This window comes from Miscanthus floridulus, chromosome 16 (genome assembly GCF_019320115.1).
Source record: "Miscanthus floridulus cultivar M001 chromosome 16, ASM1932011v1, whole genome shotgun sequence".
Lineage (NCBI taxonomy): Eukaryota > Viridiplantae > Streptophyta > Magnoliopsida > Poales > Poaceae > Miscanthus > Miscanthus floridulus.
The window spans coordinates 89,148,400-89,166,879 of NC_089595.1; the positions used below are offsets into that span (position 1 = coordinate 89,148,400).

At 51.5% G+C, this 18,480-nt stretch overlaps 1 protein-coding gene across 1 annotated transcript; it reads left to right on the forward strand.

The window, feature by feature from the left end:
• Positions 1-995: 995 nt before the first annotated feature.
• On the forward strand, positions 996-17,927 carry LOC136513017 (O-fucosyltransferase 19-like). Its single transcript, XM_066507017.1, has 8 exons — positions 996-1,895; positions 15,874-15,946; positions 16,035-16,105; positions 16,185-16,273; positions 16,394-16,526; positions 16,642-16,871; positions 17,013-17,489; positions 17,646-17,927. The coding sequence occupies exons 1-8, from the start codon at positions 1,326-1,328 to the stop codon at positions 17,848-17,850; spliced, it is 1,848 nt and encodes a 615-aa protein (XP_066363114.1). The 5' UTR covers positions 996-1,325; the 3' UTR covers positions 17,851-17,927.
• Positions 17,928-18,480: the final 553 nt, after the last annotated feature.

Genomic DNA, 18,480 nt, shown 5'->3' on the forward strand with positions numbered 1-18,480 from the left:
GCTCCACCGTGGTCCATTGGCACGATCGAACCTATCTTCAGTAGCTTGCATTGTCCTTTTCCTCGTGATCAATCAAAAGGTGACAAAAAGGAAGCCTCTCATATGTACAGCATCACTAGCTGGGTTCATGAACCAATGCAAGTGCGTGGCCCATGGCGATCGTACGTACGTGTTACGTGTCCATGCCGCGGATTAATTGAAGCTCGTGCACTAAAGAGTTTATTATTCCGTGCGTGAGGATGATTGATACATATAAACTTTTGCGAAACATTTCAGAGAGGCCATGTTCAGGTTCAGGTTCAGCACCGGATTTGTTGCACCCCTCGTGGTTTTATCTGACGAAACCATGGGCATAAGCATAACTCCCTCAGTCTTTCCTGTAGTCTCATCGATCCTTCGTCATACACGATACGGGGCAGAACAAACGAGGCTGACCATGCCAAGTTGCCAACCGGCCCAACCCTTCTAATTGTGTGCTTCCGAAACCACGTGGTGCGCCTAACCCTTTTCTGTTTCCACCCGGTCGGGGCGGATCTCGAGTGAAGCACGAGCATCCCCCCAGTCTTGGTAATAACTGCCCAGCACTGCGATCGCGACGGCGAAAGGGACCGACCCGAGACAGTGTAAGTTCACACAAGCATAAACGGATACAGGTCACATGGAAACTTTCCACAGTTCGTTTTTGTGTTTCGGACAAACACAATAGGAGTTCGATCTCCACACTCGGGAGTCGCTTTTTCCGTACGTAAAGGTGCTGCACGTATGACATGATGGAAGCCAGAACGTACGCGCCGTGCGGCGAGGCAGTTACGAACTCACGCCGACGCCGACGCCGACTCGCATACGGAGCACCGCACTGTCCGCGCAGGCCTAAAAACAACCGACGGATCTGACCCCCACCTTGCGCGGTCGCTACGTTCCTGAATCCTGACGAGGCGAGCGCTGCCTGCCCTGCCAGCGCTTTCCCTGGCAGACCGTGGCGCACGCTTCGACGATCCGACGCGATCGCACAGCCTCGCCGCGGGCGGGGCGGGGCTGGGCCTCGGCCCTCGGGCGACTTCGGAGTGCAGACACCTCCTCGCTCGCGCGCGGGCGCGGCGGTTGCCAAGGGCAGGCAGACTGTGCCGAGACAGAGACCGAGCGGGCAGGGCAGTGCGATCGCGAACCAAACCACCACCGGTTTCAGTTGCTATTTCCCGGCCTTTTCTCCCCTTCACTCACTAACCTTGCCTTCCTCTAGTCTCCCGCCGCGGGGTTGCTATTCTTAGCCTGACGCGCCTAGCGACGGGCGCGCGGTTAAGCGAGCCCGGGACGCACACGGTTCCATGGCCGCGGCCGCGACGACGACGTCCACGGCAACCACCACCTGCTCGTCCTCGTCCACCACCACCACCAGCCCCGGCCCGCACCGCAGGCGCCAGCACAACGACATCGAGCGCGACGACGACTCTTCCTGCTCCTGCTCCTGCCGCGGCACCGCCGGCGCCGACCACCACTTCCTCCACCACGCCTGCGCGCACGACGACGCCGAGTGCGGCGGCCTCCACGGGCACGGCGCCGCCGCCGCCGCCACGCCCTGCAGCAGCGGGACGAGGGCGCTGCTGTTGGCGCGGAGGAAGCGAGCGGCGTGGGCCGTCGCGGCAGCAGGCGCGGCGCCGCCCCGGACGGCCTGGATGAGGGGCGTCGTGCTCTGCCTCCTCGGCCTCGTCGCGGTCATCGGGTTCCTGGGCTCGCACCTGGGCGGCGGCGGACGACGCGCGGCCACGGGCGGCGATGGCGCCGACGGCGGCGGCGGGAGGCTCTTGCACAGGGTGGAGGTGGCCGCCGACGCCGACGTCATGGAGTGGACGGAGGAGAACTTGACGGCCCTTGCGCGCCGCTCGCCTGAGCCGCCGGTGAGTACGTGCGCACCTTACCCTCGCTGTGCCGTTGATCGCTCGCTCGCCGCCCGCCGACTTGTTTTATTACAGCGATCATGCATCAAGCCATGTCAACTTAGTACGCGCGCACCCGTTTTCTCTTTGGGCAATAACCACTCGTGCACGTACTCTGGCCATTAATTGATGCATTACATGCTCCATTTGTGCACCGAAAATAATCAAATTCGGACTTTGATTCGTTGGTCCGGCGCCGTCGACGGAACGTCGTCGGCAGTCCTTCGAAGAAGAAAACAAGGTAACAGACACACATGAGTTAGACAGGTTCAGGTCGTCAGTATAACGTAATACCCTACTCTTTTAGTTTGGTTTGTATTAGCTATCGTATGATATTGTGTGAGTTTAAATGGTTCCCTGTCCGCTTTATATAGTCCGGGAAGCAGAGTTACAAGTCGGTTAGATCTAAGAGATAATCGGAAAGTAATAACTGATTACAGGAATCTCAGGATCATACATATCCTAACAGATCTCGTAGTATCTTCAGGATATCTTCCCGATGTCTTGCGGAGGGCGCCGAGCAGAGTCGTGCCTCGCAAGGCTTCGTCTTGTGGGTTGGACCACCCCTAGGGGCGCAGCCCACGTGGTCTGTCGTGGGTATCTGGGTCGTACACCCCACAGCTAGTCCCCGAGCGCCTTGTACCCGTTGTGCAACGCCGTCTTGAGCTCGTCCAAGCAGGTGCGAATAAAGTCGAGCAGTCAGACTCATGGTCCAACCACCATGATGAGTTGCCGAGCAGTGTGACCTGTCGTCGTGCAGTGTGAACCGTCGTCGAGCAGCGTGACCTGTCGCCGAGCAGTGTGACCCGAGTACAGCTTGCCATAAGGGTGTAAGGAGCTCAAGTTCAGAATCAAAAATTTCTTCGCAGTGGATCAAGTGTGCCCACATAGAGTCCGACCACAGTAGTAGGAGTCAATCTTCTTCTATAGGCATGTAGTCTTCGAGAAAAAATCTCGCACATTCACTGCTAGGTGAAGTGTGTCCACTTAGTCTCCGAGCCTGATAGTAGATGATGTAGTCATGTGGTGTCAGGGTCAGAAAGTAGAAGAATAGTATAAAACCAGCCGAGCAGGCAGTCAGTCCCCGGGCGTGGCCCAAAAAGAGACAAAGCACATTCACCACAAGGTGAAGTGTGGCCACTTAGTCTCCGAGCCTGACAGTAGGTGACGCAGTCACGTGGTGCCAGGGTCAAAAATAAAAAAACAATCAAAGACTAGCCGAGCAGGCAGCCAGTCCCCGAGCTGCAAATAGAGATATCGGAGGAATCAAACTGTGAAGAAAAAACCGGGGTAATGGCTGTACAGTGTCGGTTACTGAGCCTCAATAAATGGCGGAGAAGTCAGCGATTATTCGGCGAGTAGCAACTGATAGCGGCGATAAATGGGTGACGCGGGCTGTGGTTGCACAAGAGCCCACGTTACGGCCCACCTTGCTGTTACGAAGGATTCGGAGAGGAGCAAATCGCGGGAATGGTTTCCCAAAAACCCTCGACTGCGAAAAGGCGGGGAAAATGCTTTATAACTACGCCGCCGCCACCTGGGCTCCCACCTTTGTCACTTCGTCTTTCTCCAAAGCTCTCACATTTCTAGATTCGCATCCACAGTAACCTCCGCTACCAAACCCTAATCGATTCCGAGGGATGGCGCCGAAGAAGGGAAACACCAAATCGAAGAAGACGAGCCCAAAGAAAGCGGGAACCGAAGCACGGCATGACGAAGAGTGGGTGGCGTCGCGTACGGGAGAAGCGGAGTTGAACAGACTGGTGGAAGTCAGCGTTCTCCCTGACCGCGTAACCGTCGGATGGCGGCTAGCCCTTGGTGAGCCCTTCCCAATGCCTAACACAGATGAAGTTGTAGTCTTTGAAGATTATTTTTAGCGTGGGTTGGGATTTCCTGTTCATCCATTCCTTAGAGATTTGATGGAGTTTTGGGTGGTCAGTTTGTGCAATCTCCACCCAAATACCATATTGCACATCTCAATCTTTATCCATTTCTACGAGTCATTTCTGGGGGTTCTGCCGCATTTCAACCTCTTCAGACACCTATTCTGGTTGAAGAAGAAAGGCGGCGGTGGCTCTAAGGTGGTCGGTGGCGTCTACTTGCAGCTCTGGGATGGAATGGCCAACGAGTATATCAACGTACCGCTGAGCACTTCTCTGAAAGGGTGAAATTCCAAATGGTTCTACATGAAACAGAGCCACCCTGCAATCCGCTGCGACGTCCACCAAATCTCGGAGAACCAGGAGCTGGTCAGAGAAACCGAACAATGCTAAAATGGAACAAGTGACGGAGCTCCTCGACCTAATTAGAGGCGTGGAAATTAGAGGCGAACTGGTGGCAGCAAGCTTCATAGTGCGCCGCGTCCAGCCCTGCAAGGAGAGGGCCCACCCAGGTTTTGACCACAGAGGTGATGACGATGGGACCCGGGATAGGCCGGAACGTCTGATGAAGAAGGATGTCATGGGGCGGGCCGTAGAGCTATTCGCTTCCAACATTTCATTCGTCTGGCCAAAGCAAACGAGAGCCTTCAATTGCTCATATCCACCCTCGGAGGTAATCATCTTGATTTGTATTCCCAAGACTTTTAATCATGAAACATCGACCAGCTATGAACTGATTTACTTATGCAAAGATCCATTCACAGGAGAGAGCGGTGTACTTCTCCGGTGTTCTGAGGGTTGATTGGGTGAGGGGAGTAGATGTCCGACGATCAGCTCGTTCTGAAGAAGATGCGGTTAGCACCTCATCAGAATCCGGAGGCGCTGACTCTGTTCGGATAGAGACTTTTCCCCTGGTGACGGAGAAAGTACGGGGAAAGAGGGCAGCGGCAGACGAGCCGACCCAAAAGAAGAAAAAATGGCAGCTGCCGCTCCCCGCAAACTGGGTGGCATCTCGCTTGGTGGCGACCAGACCACTCGACCACGAAGGACCATGGTGCTCGAGTGGTCTGATGACGACGAAGATCCAGTTGCTCCTCCTTCGAGCACCCAAGCACCTCCAAGCAGTAGACACATGGAGGAGCAACCAAGGGGAAGCAAAGAAGTCCCCGAGCATTAGGCGACAGAGGCTCCCGCTGGGCAGGCAACGAGAGTCCCCGAGCAGCAGATGGAGCAAAGGTCGACTATGGAGGAGGCGAGACCTTTACCCCAGGATAAGGAGGTCAACCCCACAGCAGCGCCTAGGGGCTCGGGCAGGCATCGTTGATTCAAAAAATTGCATCGTCAGGTTAGTATTCTCGTGTTGGAGTTACTATGCTGTCTTGTCTTAGCTGTTTTGTCGCTTGACCAAATGATCTGATGAAGTGCAAGGCAAACGGAGGACCCAGACCTATCCGAGCAACCTCGGGCTGATTCCAGAGCAGAGGTAACGCCGTTAGCTCCCATGCCGGGGTCCCCGAGTGCTCGACAGCTAGCGGAAGATTTAACCACTGCTGTGGGAGGACTTGGACATGGCGAGAGGTCGACGCTGGCAGGGAACGAGTCAGCGACAATACCTGAAGCGATGGTGGTTGCTGCCGGAGCCAGCGAAACACCAGAGTCTGGGTCGACCGAACCGATGGCCCCCTCCGAGCTAAAGGCTCCCCCAGAGGCGTCATGGGGCGTGGTCAGGCCCTTTGTTCAGCCATAGAGCCCCCCGACAGTTTCTCCCGCTGCTACAGAAGAAGAGGACGAGGTGGAGGAGATCGTTCACGCTGAACCCCCAAACCCAATCCGTCTGAATCCTCCATAGGCACGGTGAGGAGGTGGTGGTTGTGGAAGAAGAGGACACCCCCAAGGAGATAAGGAGGCTAAAATCCACCCTCGCTAGAGTAGTAAAACAAATCGAGGTTAGTATTGAATCCGGATCATTCGTTGTTGACGTTGGAGATCGAATACCATTATTATCCTTGTGAATTTCAGGGAATAAATCGGACTACCGAGCAGCGGCATCAGTTAATAAAGAGGATGGAGCCTCTCACTGAGGAGAATCAAAAACTCAAAGAGGCGATAAAACTCTCAGAGAAACACACTCATAGGGCCCGCGCGTGAGCGAGACCTTGCTGAATCCAATGTGCGGGACTTGGAGCACCAAAAGGGAGTCCTATCTGAACAGCTGACGATTGCAAAAGAACAACTACAAAGCAAGTCCGAGCAGCTGGACACTGCCTCCACACAACTGAAGGATGCTGTCGAGCATTTGGAACAGCTGCAGAAAATCTCCGAACAGAAGAAAGGTACATGTGATCGATGAAAGTGCTCTATAGAGTTGAATACGCTTACTTTTGGTGCTGACTGTTGTACTTGTAGAATAAGATGTAGAGCTCGGCCAGCTGCGCCAGGCCCTCGAGCAACTCCAAGAGGAGAAGGTGAAGGAGACAGGGCGAGCTAGCAAGCTAGCCGAGGAGCTAAACGGCGAGTATTCCCTGGTAGGAGTTACCACTGAAGTAACTTCCTCGCATGATGGAACTTTGTAATGCTTGCAGATTACCGTTAGAGGGTCAAGGCACAATTTGATGTGCTAGAGCAGGATGCCCGGACCCAAAGGGACAAGTTTGACACCGTGGTTGCCGAAATCAAACCAGTGCTCGACTACGTTGAACTAGAAGTGGCTTCTCAGCCCGACGGCAGGCCGCTGCGCCCGGACATCATCATCGAAAGGTGCAAGACGGCGTGGGAGAGCTTCAAGGGCTTCAACCATGATGTCGTTATTACCGCCGCTACCCACACCCTTGCTGTGGTTCGGTCCCACTATCCAGCCACTGACCTTCAGGCGATAGGGGGCGGGTTCGTAGAAGGACTAAACGAAGCGGAGACCTAGGAGCTCGAGGATGAGGTGGAGGAAGCAGCGAAGAAGTTGGCAAGCGATATAGACTTGTTCGGCAAAATGGACGGCGATGGCGAGGCACAATGATCCGCCTGGCGGATATCACCTGTAATTTCTGGATAGTGTAGTGAAAACACGCGAAGGCGTAAAAAACACTTAAATATTATAAGGTGCATGTGTATGCGGTTAGATTGTACTTCGGCGAAAAAAATCTTCGTAGGTTTAACCACGTAATGTAAGTAGAGTCCGAGCAGTTGGCTCGCTATTGACCCATATGGCCTCGGCTAGCCCGTAGTCTATGGTGTCGAGCGCGGAGCCCGTGCACGCGTAAGAGGAACAAACATGACCAAGGAACTGTAGTTGTCCGCCCATGACGCAAGGCACGGAGCCCGTAGCACGCATAGGGAGAAATAAAAAACTAGGTCTTCTCCATAGAGAAAAGAACGGGACGTGTGCTGCACGTCGGTTATCAAGATAACTTGGAGATACAGGTAATATAAACGACGTCCGAGCAATGCATTCTATGCTGAACTCTCGGCCTTGGCTAACCCATAGTCCATAATATCGAACGTGGAGCCCATAGACATGTAGGACAAACAGGCGTGACCAAGGAACCCTAGCCGACCATCCATATCGCAGAGCGTGGAGCCCATAGCATGTATAGGGAGAGATCAGAGACTGGGTCTTCTCCGAAGAGAACAGAAAAGAAATTATGTTGCTCACCGATCAGCGAAATATCTTGGAGGTTTGGAGAAAAGTGTTCAGCGATTTGGAGAAAAAATGTGGCGAAATTCATTGGTGATTTAGAGGAGACGTGCTCGGCGATTTTGGAGAAATCGTGTTCGCCGATTTTGGAGAAAACGTGTTCGGCGATTTTGGAGAAATCTTTCGGTGATTTTGGAGAAAACGGGTTCGGCGATTTTGGAGGAAACGTGTTCAGCGATTTTGGAGAAATCTTTCGGTGATTTTGGAGAAAATGGGTTCGGCAATTTTGGAGAAAACGTGTTCGGCGATTTTGGAGAAATCTTTCGACGATTTTGGAGAAAACGGTTCGGCGATATCGCCGGAGATTTGGAGGAACGTGGTTGGTGCAGTTATGGCGATTACATATTGGAGTTCGTTATGAAGTAGCATAGAGCTCGGTGACCGTGATTTGATATTAAACCACAATAGAGACAAAATGGAGACAAGTTATGGAGACCAAAACTTTATTCAATATAAAAGTGGAGAGTATATATCTAGAGCGTTTCAAGGATAGAAATATATAAGGTGTTCGATGTGCCACGAGTTGGGAACATCGACTCCTTCTAAGTCACTAAGGCGATAAGACCCTGGTCGGGTAACCTCTCTGACGACATAAGGCCCTTCCCAAGGGGAAGAGAGCTTGTGCATCCCTTCAGTTTTTTGTTTTCTACGGAGAACGAGATCACTGACAGCAAATGAACGACCTTTGACGTTTTAGTTGTAGTACTTCTGCAAGCCTTCCAGATATTTAGCTGTGCGGATGCAGGTGATTAGGCGTTCTTTCTCGGCCCTATCGACGTCCTCTGACCGAACAGCTACGGCCTGCTCTTCATCATACTTTTCCACCCTAGGTGCTCGGAAGGCAATGTCCGCTGGTAGTATGGCTTCTGAGCTGTAGACCAAGAAGTATGGAGTCACGCCAGTGCTGTGACTAGCTTGAGTATGCAGTCCCCAGACTACAGCTGGAAGCTCCTTGAGCCATCTGGCCGGGTGCTTTTCTTCTTTCTGATATAGTCATTTTTTGAGGGCATCAAGGATCATGCCGTTCGCCCGTTTGACTTGGCCGTTGGCTCTTGGATGGGCAATGGAGACATATTTAATGGAGATGCAATGGTCTTCGTAGAAGTCCTAGAAGTGATGACCAGTAAATGTAGTTTTGAGGTCGGTGATGATGCTATTTGGGAGGCTAAATCTATGGATGATATCTTCGAAGAGCTCGACTGCTTTCTTCGCAGTAGCCAAGACAAGCAGTTTATATTCAATCCACTTGGAGAACTTGTTGATGGCGACATATATGTACCGGAAACCACCTGGTGCTGGTTTGAAGGGCCCGATCATGTCCAGCCCCCAGCATGCGAAGGGCCAGGAAGCTGGGATGGTTTGTAGCTCTTACGCCGGCATGTGTATTTGCTTAGCGAAGAATTGGCATCCTTCACAATGTCGAACGAGGTCTTCTGCATCAGTGACGGCTGTGGGCCAATAAAAACCAGCTCGGAAAGCCTTGTCGACTAGTGTTCTTGAGGCCACGTGGTTGCCGCAGAAGTAGCTTTACTCCCTCCTCTTGGGTGATGCATTTCTGCAATATTCCTTCCTTGGCACTTTTCCTCATCAAGTTGTCGTCCACCAGCACGTAATGCTTGCTTCGACGAATTAGGCATTTGGTTTCAGTCTTGTCGGCGGGTACCTCGGCGCTGGTGAGGTACTTGATGAATTGCTCCCTCCAATTGGCGGCCGACGAAGCTACTGTAAGCACCAGTTTCTCGGTGGGGGGAACTTCCTGAACTTCCTTATCTTCTTTGATGGATGGCACCAGGAGATCCTGAACGAAGACCCCCAGCGGGATCGCGGCGCGAGAAGAGCCCAACTTGGATAAGTGATCGGCGAGTTGATTTTGGTCGCGTACCACATGATGGTACTTGATGCCGTAGAATTTTCCTTCAAGCTTCCTGATTTCGGTGCAACATGCGTACATCTTCTCGTTGGAGCAGACCAGTCTTTGTTAAGCTGGTTAATAACCAGCGTAGAATCCCCGTACACCATGAGGCGTTTGACGCCGAGCTCAATGGCTATACAGAGTCCGTGAAGACATGCTTCATATTCAGCGACGTTGTTAGAGGACGAAAAGTGTATCCAGAGAACGTATCGGAGCTTATCCTTGCTCGGCGTAATGAATAGAATGCCCGCTCCAGCACCGTTGATGTTAAGAGCGCCGTTGAAGTACATCACCCAATGCTCGGGGCAAGGGACAGTGATAGGTTCTTGAATCTCTGTCCACTTAGCGATGAAATCAGCGAGCGCCTATGACTTGATGGTAGGCCTGCTTCTAAATTCGATGGAGTAAGTACCGAGCTCAATAGCCCACTTGATGATGCGGCCGTTAGCCTCCTTGTTGCAAAGAATGTCCCCCAGGGGGAACTCAGTGACCACGGCGATCTTGTAGTAGTCGAAGTAGTGTCGGAGCTTGCGCGACGTAATCAGGATTGCATATAATAGCTTTTGTACCTGAGGATAACGAGTTTTGGGCTCATTAAGTACCTCGCTTATAAAGTACACCGGACGTTGCACCTTGTAGGCGTGCCCGGCTTCCTCATGTTCGACGACAATAGCTGTGCTGACGACGCGGGAAGTGGCGGCGATGTAGATCAGCAGAGTTTCATCTGGTCGTGGAGCTGTCATGATCGGAGGCTTTGTTAAAAATAACTTGAGTTGCTCGAAAGCTATGTCTGCTTCCTCTGACCAAGAGAAGCGTTTAGAGGCCTTGAGGAGCTTGAAGAAAGGCAGCCCTTTTTCGCTGAGGTGTGATATGAAGCGGCTTAAGGCGGCCATGCAGCCTGTAAGCTTCTATATATCCTTGACACATGTCGGCCGTTTCATATTGGTGATGGCAGAGACCTTATCAGGGTTAGGTTCGATGCCTCGAGCACTGACAATGTAGCCCAGCAGTATACCGGATGGAACTCCAAAGATGCACTTTGAAGGGTTCAACTTCCATCGGTACTTGTTCAAGTTGGTGAAAGTTTCCTCAAGGTCAGCGATAAGATTGTCGGTGGCTTTGGTCTTGACGACCACATCATCGATGTAGGCTTCGATGTTGTGGCCAATCTGTTGGTCAAGGCACGTCTAGATAGCCCTTTGATAGGTTGCTCCGGTGTTCTTGAGTCCAAAGGACATGGTTGTGTAGCAGTAAGCACCGAAGGGCGTGATGAATGATGTCTTGATCTGATCTTCTTCCTTCAGGGAAATCTGGTGATAGCCGGAGTAACAGTCAAGGAAGGAGAGGAATTCGTAGCTAGCGGAGTCTACAACCTCGTCTATCCGAGGCAACCCGAAGGGGTCTTTAGGGCAGTGTTTGTTAAGATCAGTATAATCAACACACATTCTCCATTCTTTATTCTTTTTTCAAACAAGAATAGGGTTTGCTAACCAATCTGGATGATACACTTCTTTTATGAATCCGGTAGCTAAGAGCCATTTTATTTCTACCCTAATAGCCTCCTTCTTGTCTAGCGCAAATTGGCGGAGTTTCTGCTTGGTCAGTTTGGTGGTCGGCGAGACATTCAAGGAGTGCTCGGTCTTCTCCCATGGTACCCCCGGCATGTCTGTAGGTCTCCAAGCAAACACATCGGCGTTGGCACATAGAAAGGAGATGAGCGCGCTTTCCTATTTGGGATCAAGGTGAGCCCCAATCTTCACAGTCTTGGAGGGATCGTCGAGGCCGAGGCCGACCTCCTTGACTTCCTTTGACTTACCAGAGGCATGGGTAGGCTCCAGCTCTGGGATCTCCATGTCTTTGGTAGGCACCGACTTAGCTTTGGTGACCACGCTAGCCATATGAATGGAGAGGTCGGTAGCTTCGGCGAGGGTGAGACTCTCTGTCTCACAAGCGTAGGCGATGGTGAGGTTGGCTCACAGAGCCAAGACTCCAGCAGGCGAAGGCATCTTCAGCACCAGATAGGCGTAGTGCGGCACAACCATGAACTTGGCCAGAGCTGGCCGACCAAGTATGGCGTGGTAGGCGGTGTCAAAGTCAGCGACGTAGAAGTTGATATGTTCGACATGGTAGTTGCTTGCCGTGCCGAACTGAACTGGTAGGGTAATCTCTCTAGGCGGTTTGGAGGCCCTGCCTGGCACCACACTCCAAAAGGTGGAGTCGGAAGGTGTGAGATCTGACAAACTGAGACCCAGCTCTTTTAGGGCTCTGGCGAAGAGGAGATTCAGAGCGCTCCCACCGTCAACGAGCACTTTTCTGAAGAGCACCTTCTGTATGGTTGCATCGAGGACGAGGGGAAAACGCCCTGTGTAGGAAATATCCGCCCACTCGTCGGCCCTGCTGAAGGTGATGGGGACCTCGAACCATGGGCGATAGATGGGGTTAGTGGTGGCGTCTTTCGTAGTGACGGAGAGCACCCGCCATGCTATGAGCTTCCGCTCTCTTCTGCTCTCAGTGGAGGTGAGGCCCCCGAAGATGGTGGCGACCACCTTATCATGGTCCTAAAAGGCATTGTTGTTGCCTCTAGGTGGTCGGCGACCTCCAGCTCCATCGTTGGCGTCGTCGTTAAGCCTCTTGTCCTGGAACTCCTTAGCCAAACTAATGCAGTCCTTCATCTTGTGTTTGGCGTTCTTATGAAGAGGGCACGGGCCATCGAGGATCTTTTGATATTGTTCATCGTAGTTGTGCTTGGCATGAGGTTGACTGACGGTGGTGATTTTGGCCAGGCTTGGGTCCTCCTATCCGATCACGGCCGCTGTCGCGATGGTAGCTGCGGTCGTCGAGGCGGCAGTCGCTGTGGTGCCGGTCGTCGGGGCGGTCGTCGTAGTGGTGAGACGGGCGATGAGTGCCTGCATTCTCATTGAAGCGCACCTCGTCTTCCTCAGTGTCGGCATACTGATTGGTCGTAGTTATCATTTCGCCGATGCCAGTGGGCGGCTTGCGGTTGAATTTGGAGCGAAGCTCGCGATGGTGGAGTCCTTGGATAAAGGCGGTGATGACCTCAGCTTTCGTGATGTTGGGAATAGAGTTCATCATCTCGGAGAAACGTCGGATGTAGCTACGGAGGAGCTCGGATGGCTTTTGGTTGATACAGCTGAGATCATGCTTGGTGCCGGGTCGAGTACACGTGGCCATATAGTTGTCAGTGAAGACTTTCTTCAGCTCTTCCTAGGATCCGATGGAGTGTGGCGCAAGGCTGGTAAACCAGCTCATGGCGGGTGGCGTGAGCATGACAGGGAGATAATTCGCCATGCCGCTGGTATCTCCTCTGGCGGCGCGGACAGCAGTGGCGTAAGCCTGCAGCCACTATGTCGGATTCATTCTTCCTTCATAGGGCTCGACCCCAGTGATCTTAAAACCGCGGGGCCACCGAAGTGTTCGGAGTGCCCTTGTGAAAGCTAGAGGCCCCTCAGGGTTGTCGACACCGTCGTCTGCAGCGTTGCGGTCAGGGATAGGCTCGAGGGCTAAGTCTGGGTTGCCGTAGTCCTGCTCGTACTCCTGGCGACGACGCACTTCATCTTCGTGGCGACCGAAGCAACGTTGCTCGATACGCCGTCGCATATCCCGGAGGTTGCTGAGGTGCACTCGAGCGTCCTGTTCGACCTCCTGGTCATGTTGGCGATGGTGTTCGGCGCGATGACCCCTGGCTCCCCCCTAGAGAGGTAGCGACTGGTCGGCGAAATGACTTTGACTGGGGCGGCGATTGGATCTCGGCGTAGTTGATCGGTGAATCGTGCTCGTAGAGCACGAAGGTATTTGATCCTCGCGAATCTCATTGACCTAACAGTGAGCCGCTTTAAGCATGGCGATGATCTTGGCGAGCTCGGGCATTTGAGGGAAACGAGCGAGCTCATTGGCGGCTACTGCCAGATTGGCGCTTGGAGTCTTGAAGACGTCGTGGCCGTCAACGCGGAGAAATTCTTCATCGAGGTCGCAGTGGAGCGGGAGCGGTCTTCCTTGTGAATCGAGCCGATTATTCCGAGCAGCCTCGGCCCTCGCAATGGCTGCCTCGTTTTCTCGGCGCTGCGCGCAGTTGACGTTCCGGTTCTCCCGAGCAACGCGCTCCTCCACGATTTCGCCATTCCGAGGAGGGCTGTCGATGCTGACGTTGAAGATCGCACCACCCCAGAAGGGTGGAAGGAAAAGTTGCTCGGAGAAGGTTTCGGCGAGGGTCTCCGTAGAGCCCTGAGACTTGGAGTCCGGAGTTTCTTTCGGGATGGTCTAGAGGGGCACCCCGGGGCTCCGGCCTAAGTGTAGCATGTTTACGGCTGGCGGAAGCTGGACGGCGACCTGGTCGACGAGTAGATGGGCGCACTCCACCTGGTCGGCGAGTTTGCCCCTCAGGGTGTGTTGGTAAGCGGCGGCGGCGTTGGTGAACCCGAAGGGTGAGGCCGTAACCCCTAGATTTTCCCGAGTAGCCTCTGATAGATCTGGATCGGAGAGTGGTCGGCGCTGAACCAGAGTGTCCAGAGCCGACTCGGCGATGGAGAGACAACCGACGAGCTTCAGTCCGACCCGATCGATGGATTCGATCAGATCGTCATTGTTGATCTGCCTCCTCTGGTAGCGAGGAAGCGGACGGCGAGTTGTTGCTGAAGGAGACCTCGGAATCGGCTCCGAGATCGGATCTGCAGTTGCAGGTGCGGGGGTGGTCGGCGCAGAACCAATCTGTCCCGGCTCGAGGAGCTCTCCGACTCCGTTAGCGTTGATGACCCATGAGATGGATCCGACCGTGAAGATCTGGTCGGGCTACGGAAGGGACGAAGAGCTTGCGGAAAAAGTCATCTTGTTCGACAAGGAAACAACACACACACCCCTACCTGGCGCGCCAACCGTCGACAGAATATCGTCGGTAGTCCATTGAGGGGTATCCCGCGATGGTAGATTTGTCGGTAGAGGTGCGCGTAATCAGGAACCAGATGGTGACACAAGGCGCAGAGACATCGATTTATACAGGTTCGGGCCGTCTGATCGACGTAATACCCTACGTCTGTGTCTTTGGTGTATTGTTTTGATCTGGACGACCAAGTAGCTTGTCCGCTAGGGGACCCCTGCCTCTCCTTATATACTCTGGAGGGACAGGTTACAAGGAAAATAGTCTTTTTGGTACTATACAATATCTTGCGGTGCACGCCGAGCAGCGCCGTGCACGCCTTGATCTTGTGGGCTGGACCATCTCTGATGGTGCGGCCTATATCTTGTCTTGTGGATACCGGAGGCCATACCCCCACGGTCGGAGTTTCATGGTTCCCATTTTGGGACGTACGGAGTATCATAATTCGTCGCTATTGGAATCAGCTTCAGGCTTCCAGTAAGTCAAAATTGGCATAAAACCAGAAATACGAAAAAAATGAGGTGCCCAAAAGTTTTTTAAACGTGGTGCCAAAATGTTTAATGTTTGCGAGAAATGTGAAACATGGTGAGTTCTAAACAGAAAGCACAACTGCTTGACAGCTTGAGAGAAATGATATAGGGAGATGTTTCTTCCATTCTCTGAAAAAGAGAGGAGCTTTTGGATCACTGCTCGTCGCGGTATGAAGTATTCATATGGGAGAAAATGATTGGTGATAAGGACAGCGATTCATTCCACCAGTATTTGTTGCTAGCCTGAGTCACTGGAACCACAAGAACACGCGGTACATGACGTGAGTTCCAGAGTTAGCTGTTTATCTCTGTGCTTTTGTGTTTTCTCGAAAATGGTTTTCGTGTTCTTTGTTGTATTTCACCGTCATTACATGCGAGATACATCACTATATTTCTTCACATCTGGTCGTTTTTTTAGCTATTGAGGTCCAGTTGGACCTGAAAAAGAAATGTTTAGAGCGCATTGGGTTGGTGTCATCGAGGTTGCTTTCCATTGTAATTGTCAAACTTTCAAGTAAGAAAACAAAGAAGGGTTAAGCGGATAAGTAACAGATATTTTAGCCAACTCCATTTAATTTCTTATTTAAAGAAAAGAATTATTCCTAACCTTCCACTAAAAGTTTTGTGGAATTTGTTATTTTGCCATGTTAAACCGCTATCACGGCGTCCTTAAAAATTCAGCGTGCTGATAATATTGGGAAATCAGAATTTGCAATATTATACATAACATCATCGTGGAAAGATGAATTAAAATCCAATGAGGCCCAAAGGTGTGGCTTTGCAATACTCGTCTTGTAAAGTGGTGACTTAATTTGGTAGGGACAACAAGCTTCAGTTCAGGAAAGTTTTGGTACCCTGCCAGAGTCCGCCAGAAAAGCTATCTAGTGTTCGTATTCAGCCAAAAATTCACATGCACGATTCATAAAAGCAAGACATTCATTCAGATTCCATGCCATGCTCACCTTGACTTCACTTTTTATGTTATAATAAGAACTAGATGTGATTGATGTACTGAAGTTCCCTTTCGAACACGGACAGATACCTGAGATATGGATGAAACCAGACAGTGAGGGTTACAGCCAGTGCATTGAACGGCCGAAGAATCACCGCAGTAATTTCCTCCGGTCCATCTTTTGCTTTTGTTTCCTTTCAGCTTCAGATTCAACTACACTTTCTTAATCAGGACATGCTTGCTTCAGGGAAAAACAATGCAACTGTCGGTTACCTGATCGTTGATGCAAACGGTGGCCTGAACCAGATGAGAATGGGAGTACGTATACATTTGTGCTAATGTCATGGCAATGTCTTTCAGCTAACTCTCATTAATTCCGTCACAATTATTCTTACAGATAAGTGATATGGTTGCAGTGGCGAAGATCATGAACGCATCGCTGGTGATCCCTACTCTGGATCACCAGTCATTCTGGACTGACCCAAGGTCAGTAACTCTTATCTAGCTGCTCTGAAATGAATCGACCTGAAGAAGAAACTGCAAGTAGTCAGACTGACGATTAGTATTTTTGATGATATATATATATATATATATATATATATATAGTGATTTCAAAGACATATTCGACGTCGATCACTTCAAGGAGTCATTGAAGGAAGACATTGTGATCGTGGATTCCCTCCCACCAGATTACAGAAGGGTGAAGCCGTACGTGAGAGCACCCACCTCCTGGTCCAGGGTACGAGTCAACACTTGTTGGTTCTACTGGATTGCTTAGAGAAATTTCAGGCGTGTGATGAGTAAGAGTAACTGAATACTGAATAGGCTGATGGATCGTCAGCTCCGTTTTCCAGGCTTCCTTCTACAGAGACTTTGCCAAAATCCTGAGGAAGTTCAAAGTGGTGAGGTTTACGCACACGGATTCGCGGATCGTGAACAATGGCCTCACTCCTTCTCTGCAAAAACTTCGGTGCCGCGCGAATTACAAGGCGCTCCAGTACAGGAAGGAGATCGAAGAGCTCGGCAACACTCTGGTTGATCGCCTGAGAAATGGGTCCGAGCATTACATCGCGCTTCACCTGAGGTACGTAGCTGAAACTTCACTTTCAGCGTTCATTCAGTGATCGGCTGATCACGCGATTTTAAATTTTCATCGAAGAGATTATTATCCGCAGCTGCAGATCAATCAATGAATGAACTTCCATTGATTTGACTTAATCGTCAGGTACGAGAAGGACATGCTGGCCTTCACCGGGTGCAACCACAACCTGACGCTGCATGAGGCAGCGGAGCTGACGGACATGCGGTTCAAGGTGCGGCACTGGAAGGAGAAGGACATCAACAGCGAGGAGAAGCGGCTGCAGGGCGGGTGCCCCATGACGCCCCGCGAGGCGGCCGTGTTCCTCAAGGCCATGGGGTACCCCTCCAACACCAAGATCTACATCGTGGCCGGCGAGATCTACGGGGCGCACAGCCTGGACGCGCTCAAGGCCGAGTACCCCAACATCCACACGCACTACAGCCTCGCCACGGTGGACGAGCTGGAGCCGCTGGAACTGTACCAGAACAGGCTCGCCGCCGTGGACTACATCGTGGCCCTGCAGAGCGATGTGTTCTTGTACACGTACGACGGCAACATGGCAAGGGCCGTGCAAGGGCACAGGAGATTTGAAGGCTTCAGAAAAATCATAAACCCTGACAGGTCCGGCCTTTCTTTTCCCTAGAATATATAGTTTGGAATGCAGAAATTTGCCTGAAGATAGTACAATCCCCACAATCTCGCCAAATTTACACGTTTCAGAGACGACGTTAGATCTTGATTCTAGAACCTGATGAAACATTTTTCTTTTGTTTGTAGGCTGAAGTTTGTGGAGCTTATTGACAAGCTGGATGAAGGTTCTATGTCCTGGAGTGAGTTCCAGATTGTGGTGAGGAAGCACCATGAGAATAGACTCGGAGGTCCGTATGAGAGATTGCGAGGTGCAAGTCCAAGGCAGGAGGAATACTTCTACTCAAATCCGATGCCCGGGTGCCTCTGCAAAATGGTTGAGAGGAGTAGATGATATGGATTCAAAAAGTAGATGATATGGATTTATCTGGATTCAATTGAAATTGTTCAGTCTTAGAAACATACCGACAGCATCAGCAGCTGGAGCATGGATGGAGATGAACCTTCCTCCGCATGGCAGGGATCACCCCGGTGAGGGAGAGCTAGCAAACTGACTGATACTAGCAATTTCGATTATTTTCCTAGGCTGACAGACAACACATGCAGCTGACTAGCTGAGGTCTGGAGAGGGCAGAGTGCAGAATGTGAGAAGTGCATTGTCAAAGAGTTGTAAAAAAGCAAGGAATGCAGGTGCAAGTAATAGGACGAGTCTGAATGGAAAAATGTTTCACAGTGGCTGCTGTTTGTAGTTCTTGGTATTTCCGATTAATTCGGTTTAGAAGGTACCATACCTTTGGATGGATTCATCATTACCTCTTCTTCTTAAGAATAATGTATAATGCTCTCTTTGTAGGCCTCTTGAACCAGATGTGTACATAGTAAAGAATGAACAACTGATAGTTTTGGAGTAGTTTAGTTCCCACGAAAAATCCATGTAATCCTATCTAAGAACCTGTTGACATATCGCCATCAATTACAAAGGCAACAGAGTGTACAGCAGCAGAAAATATTCCCAAATTTCACA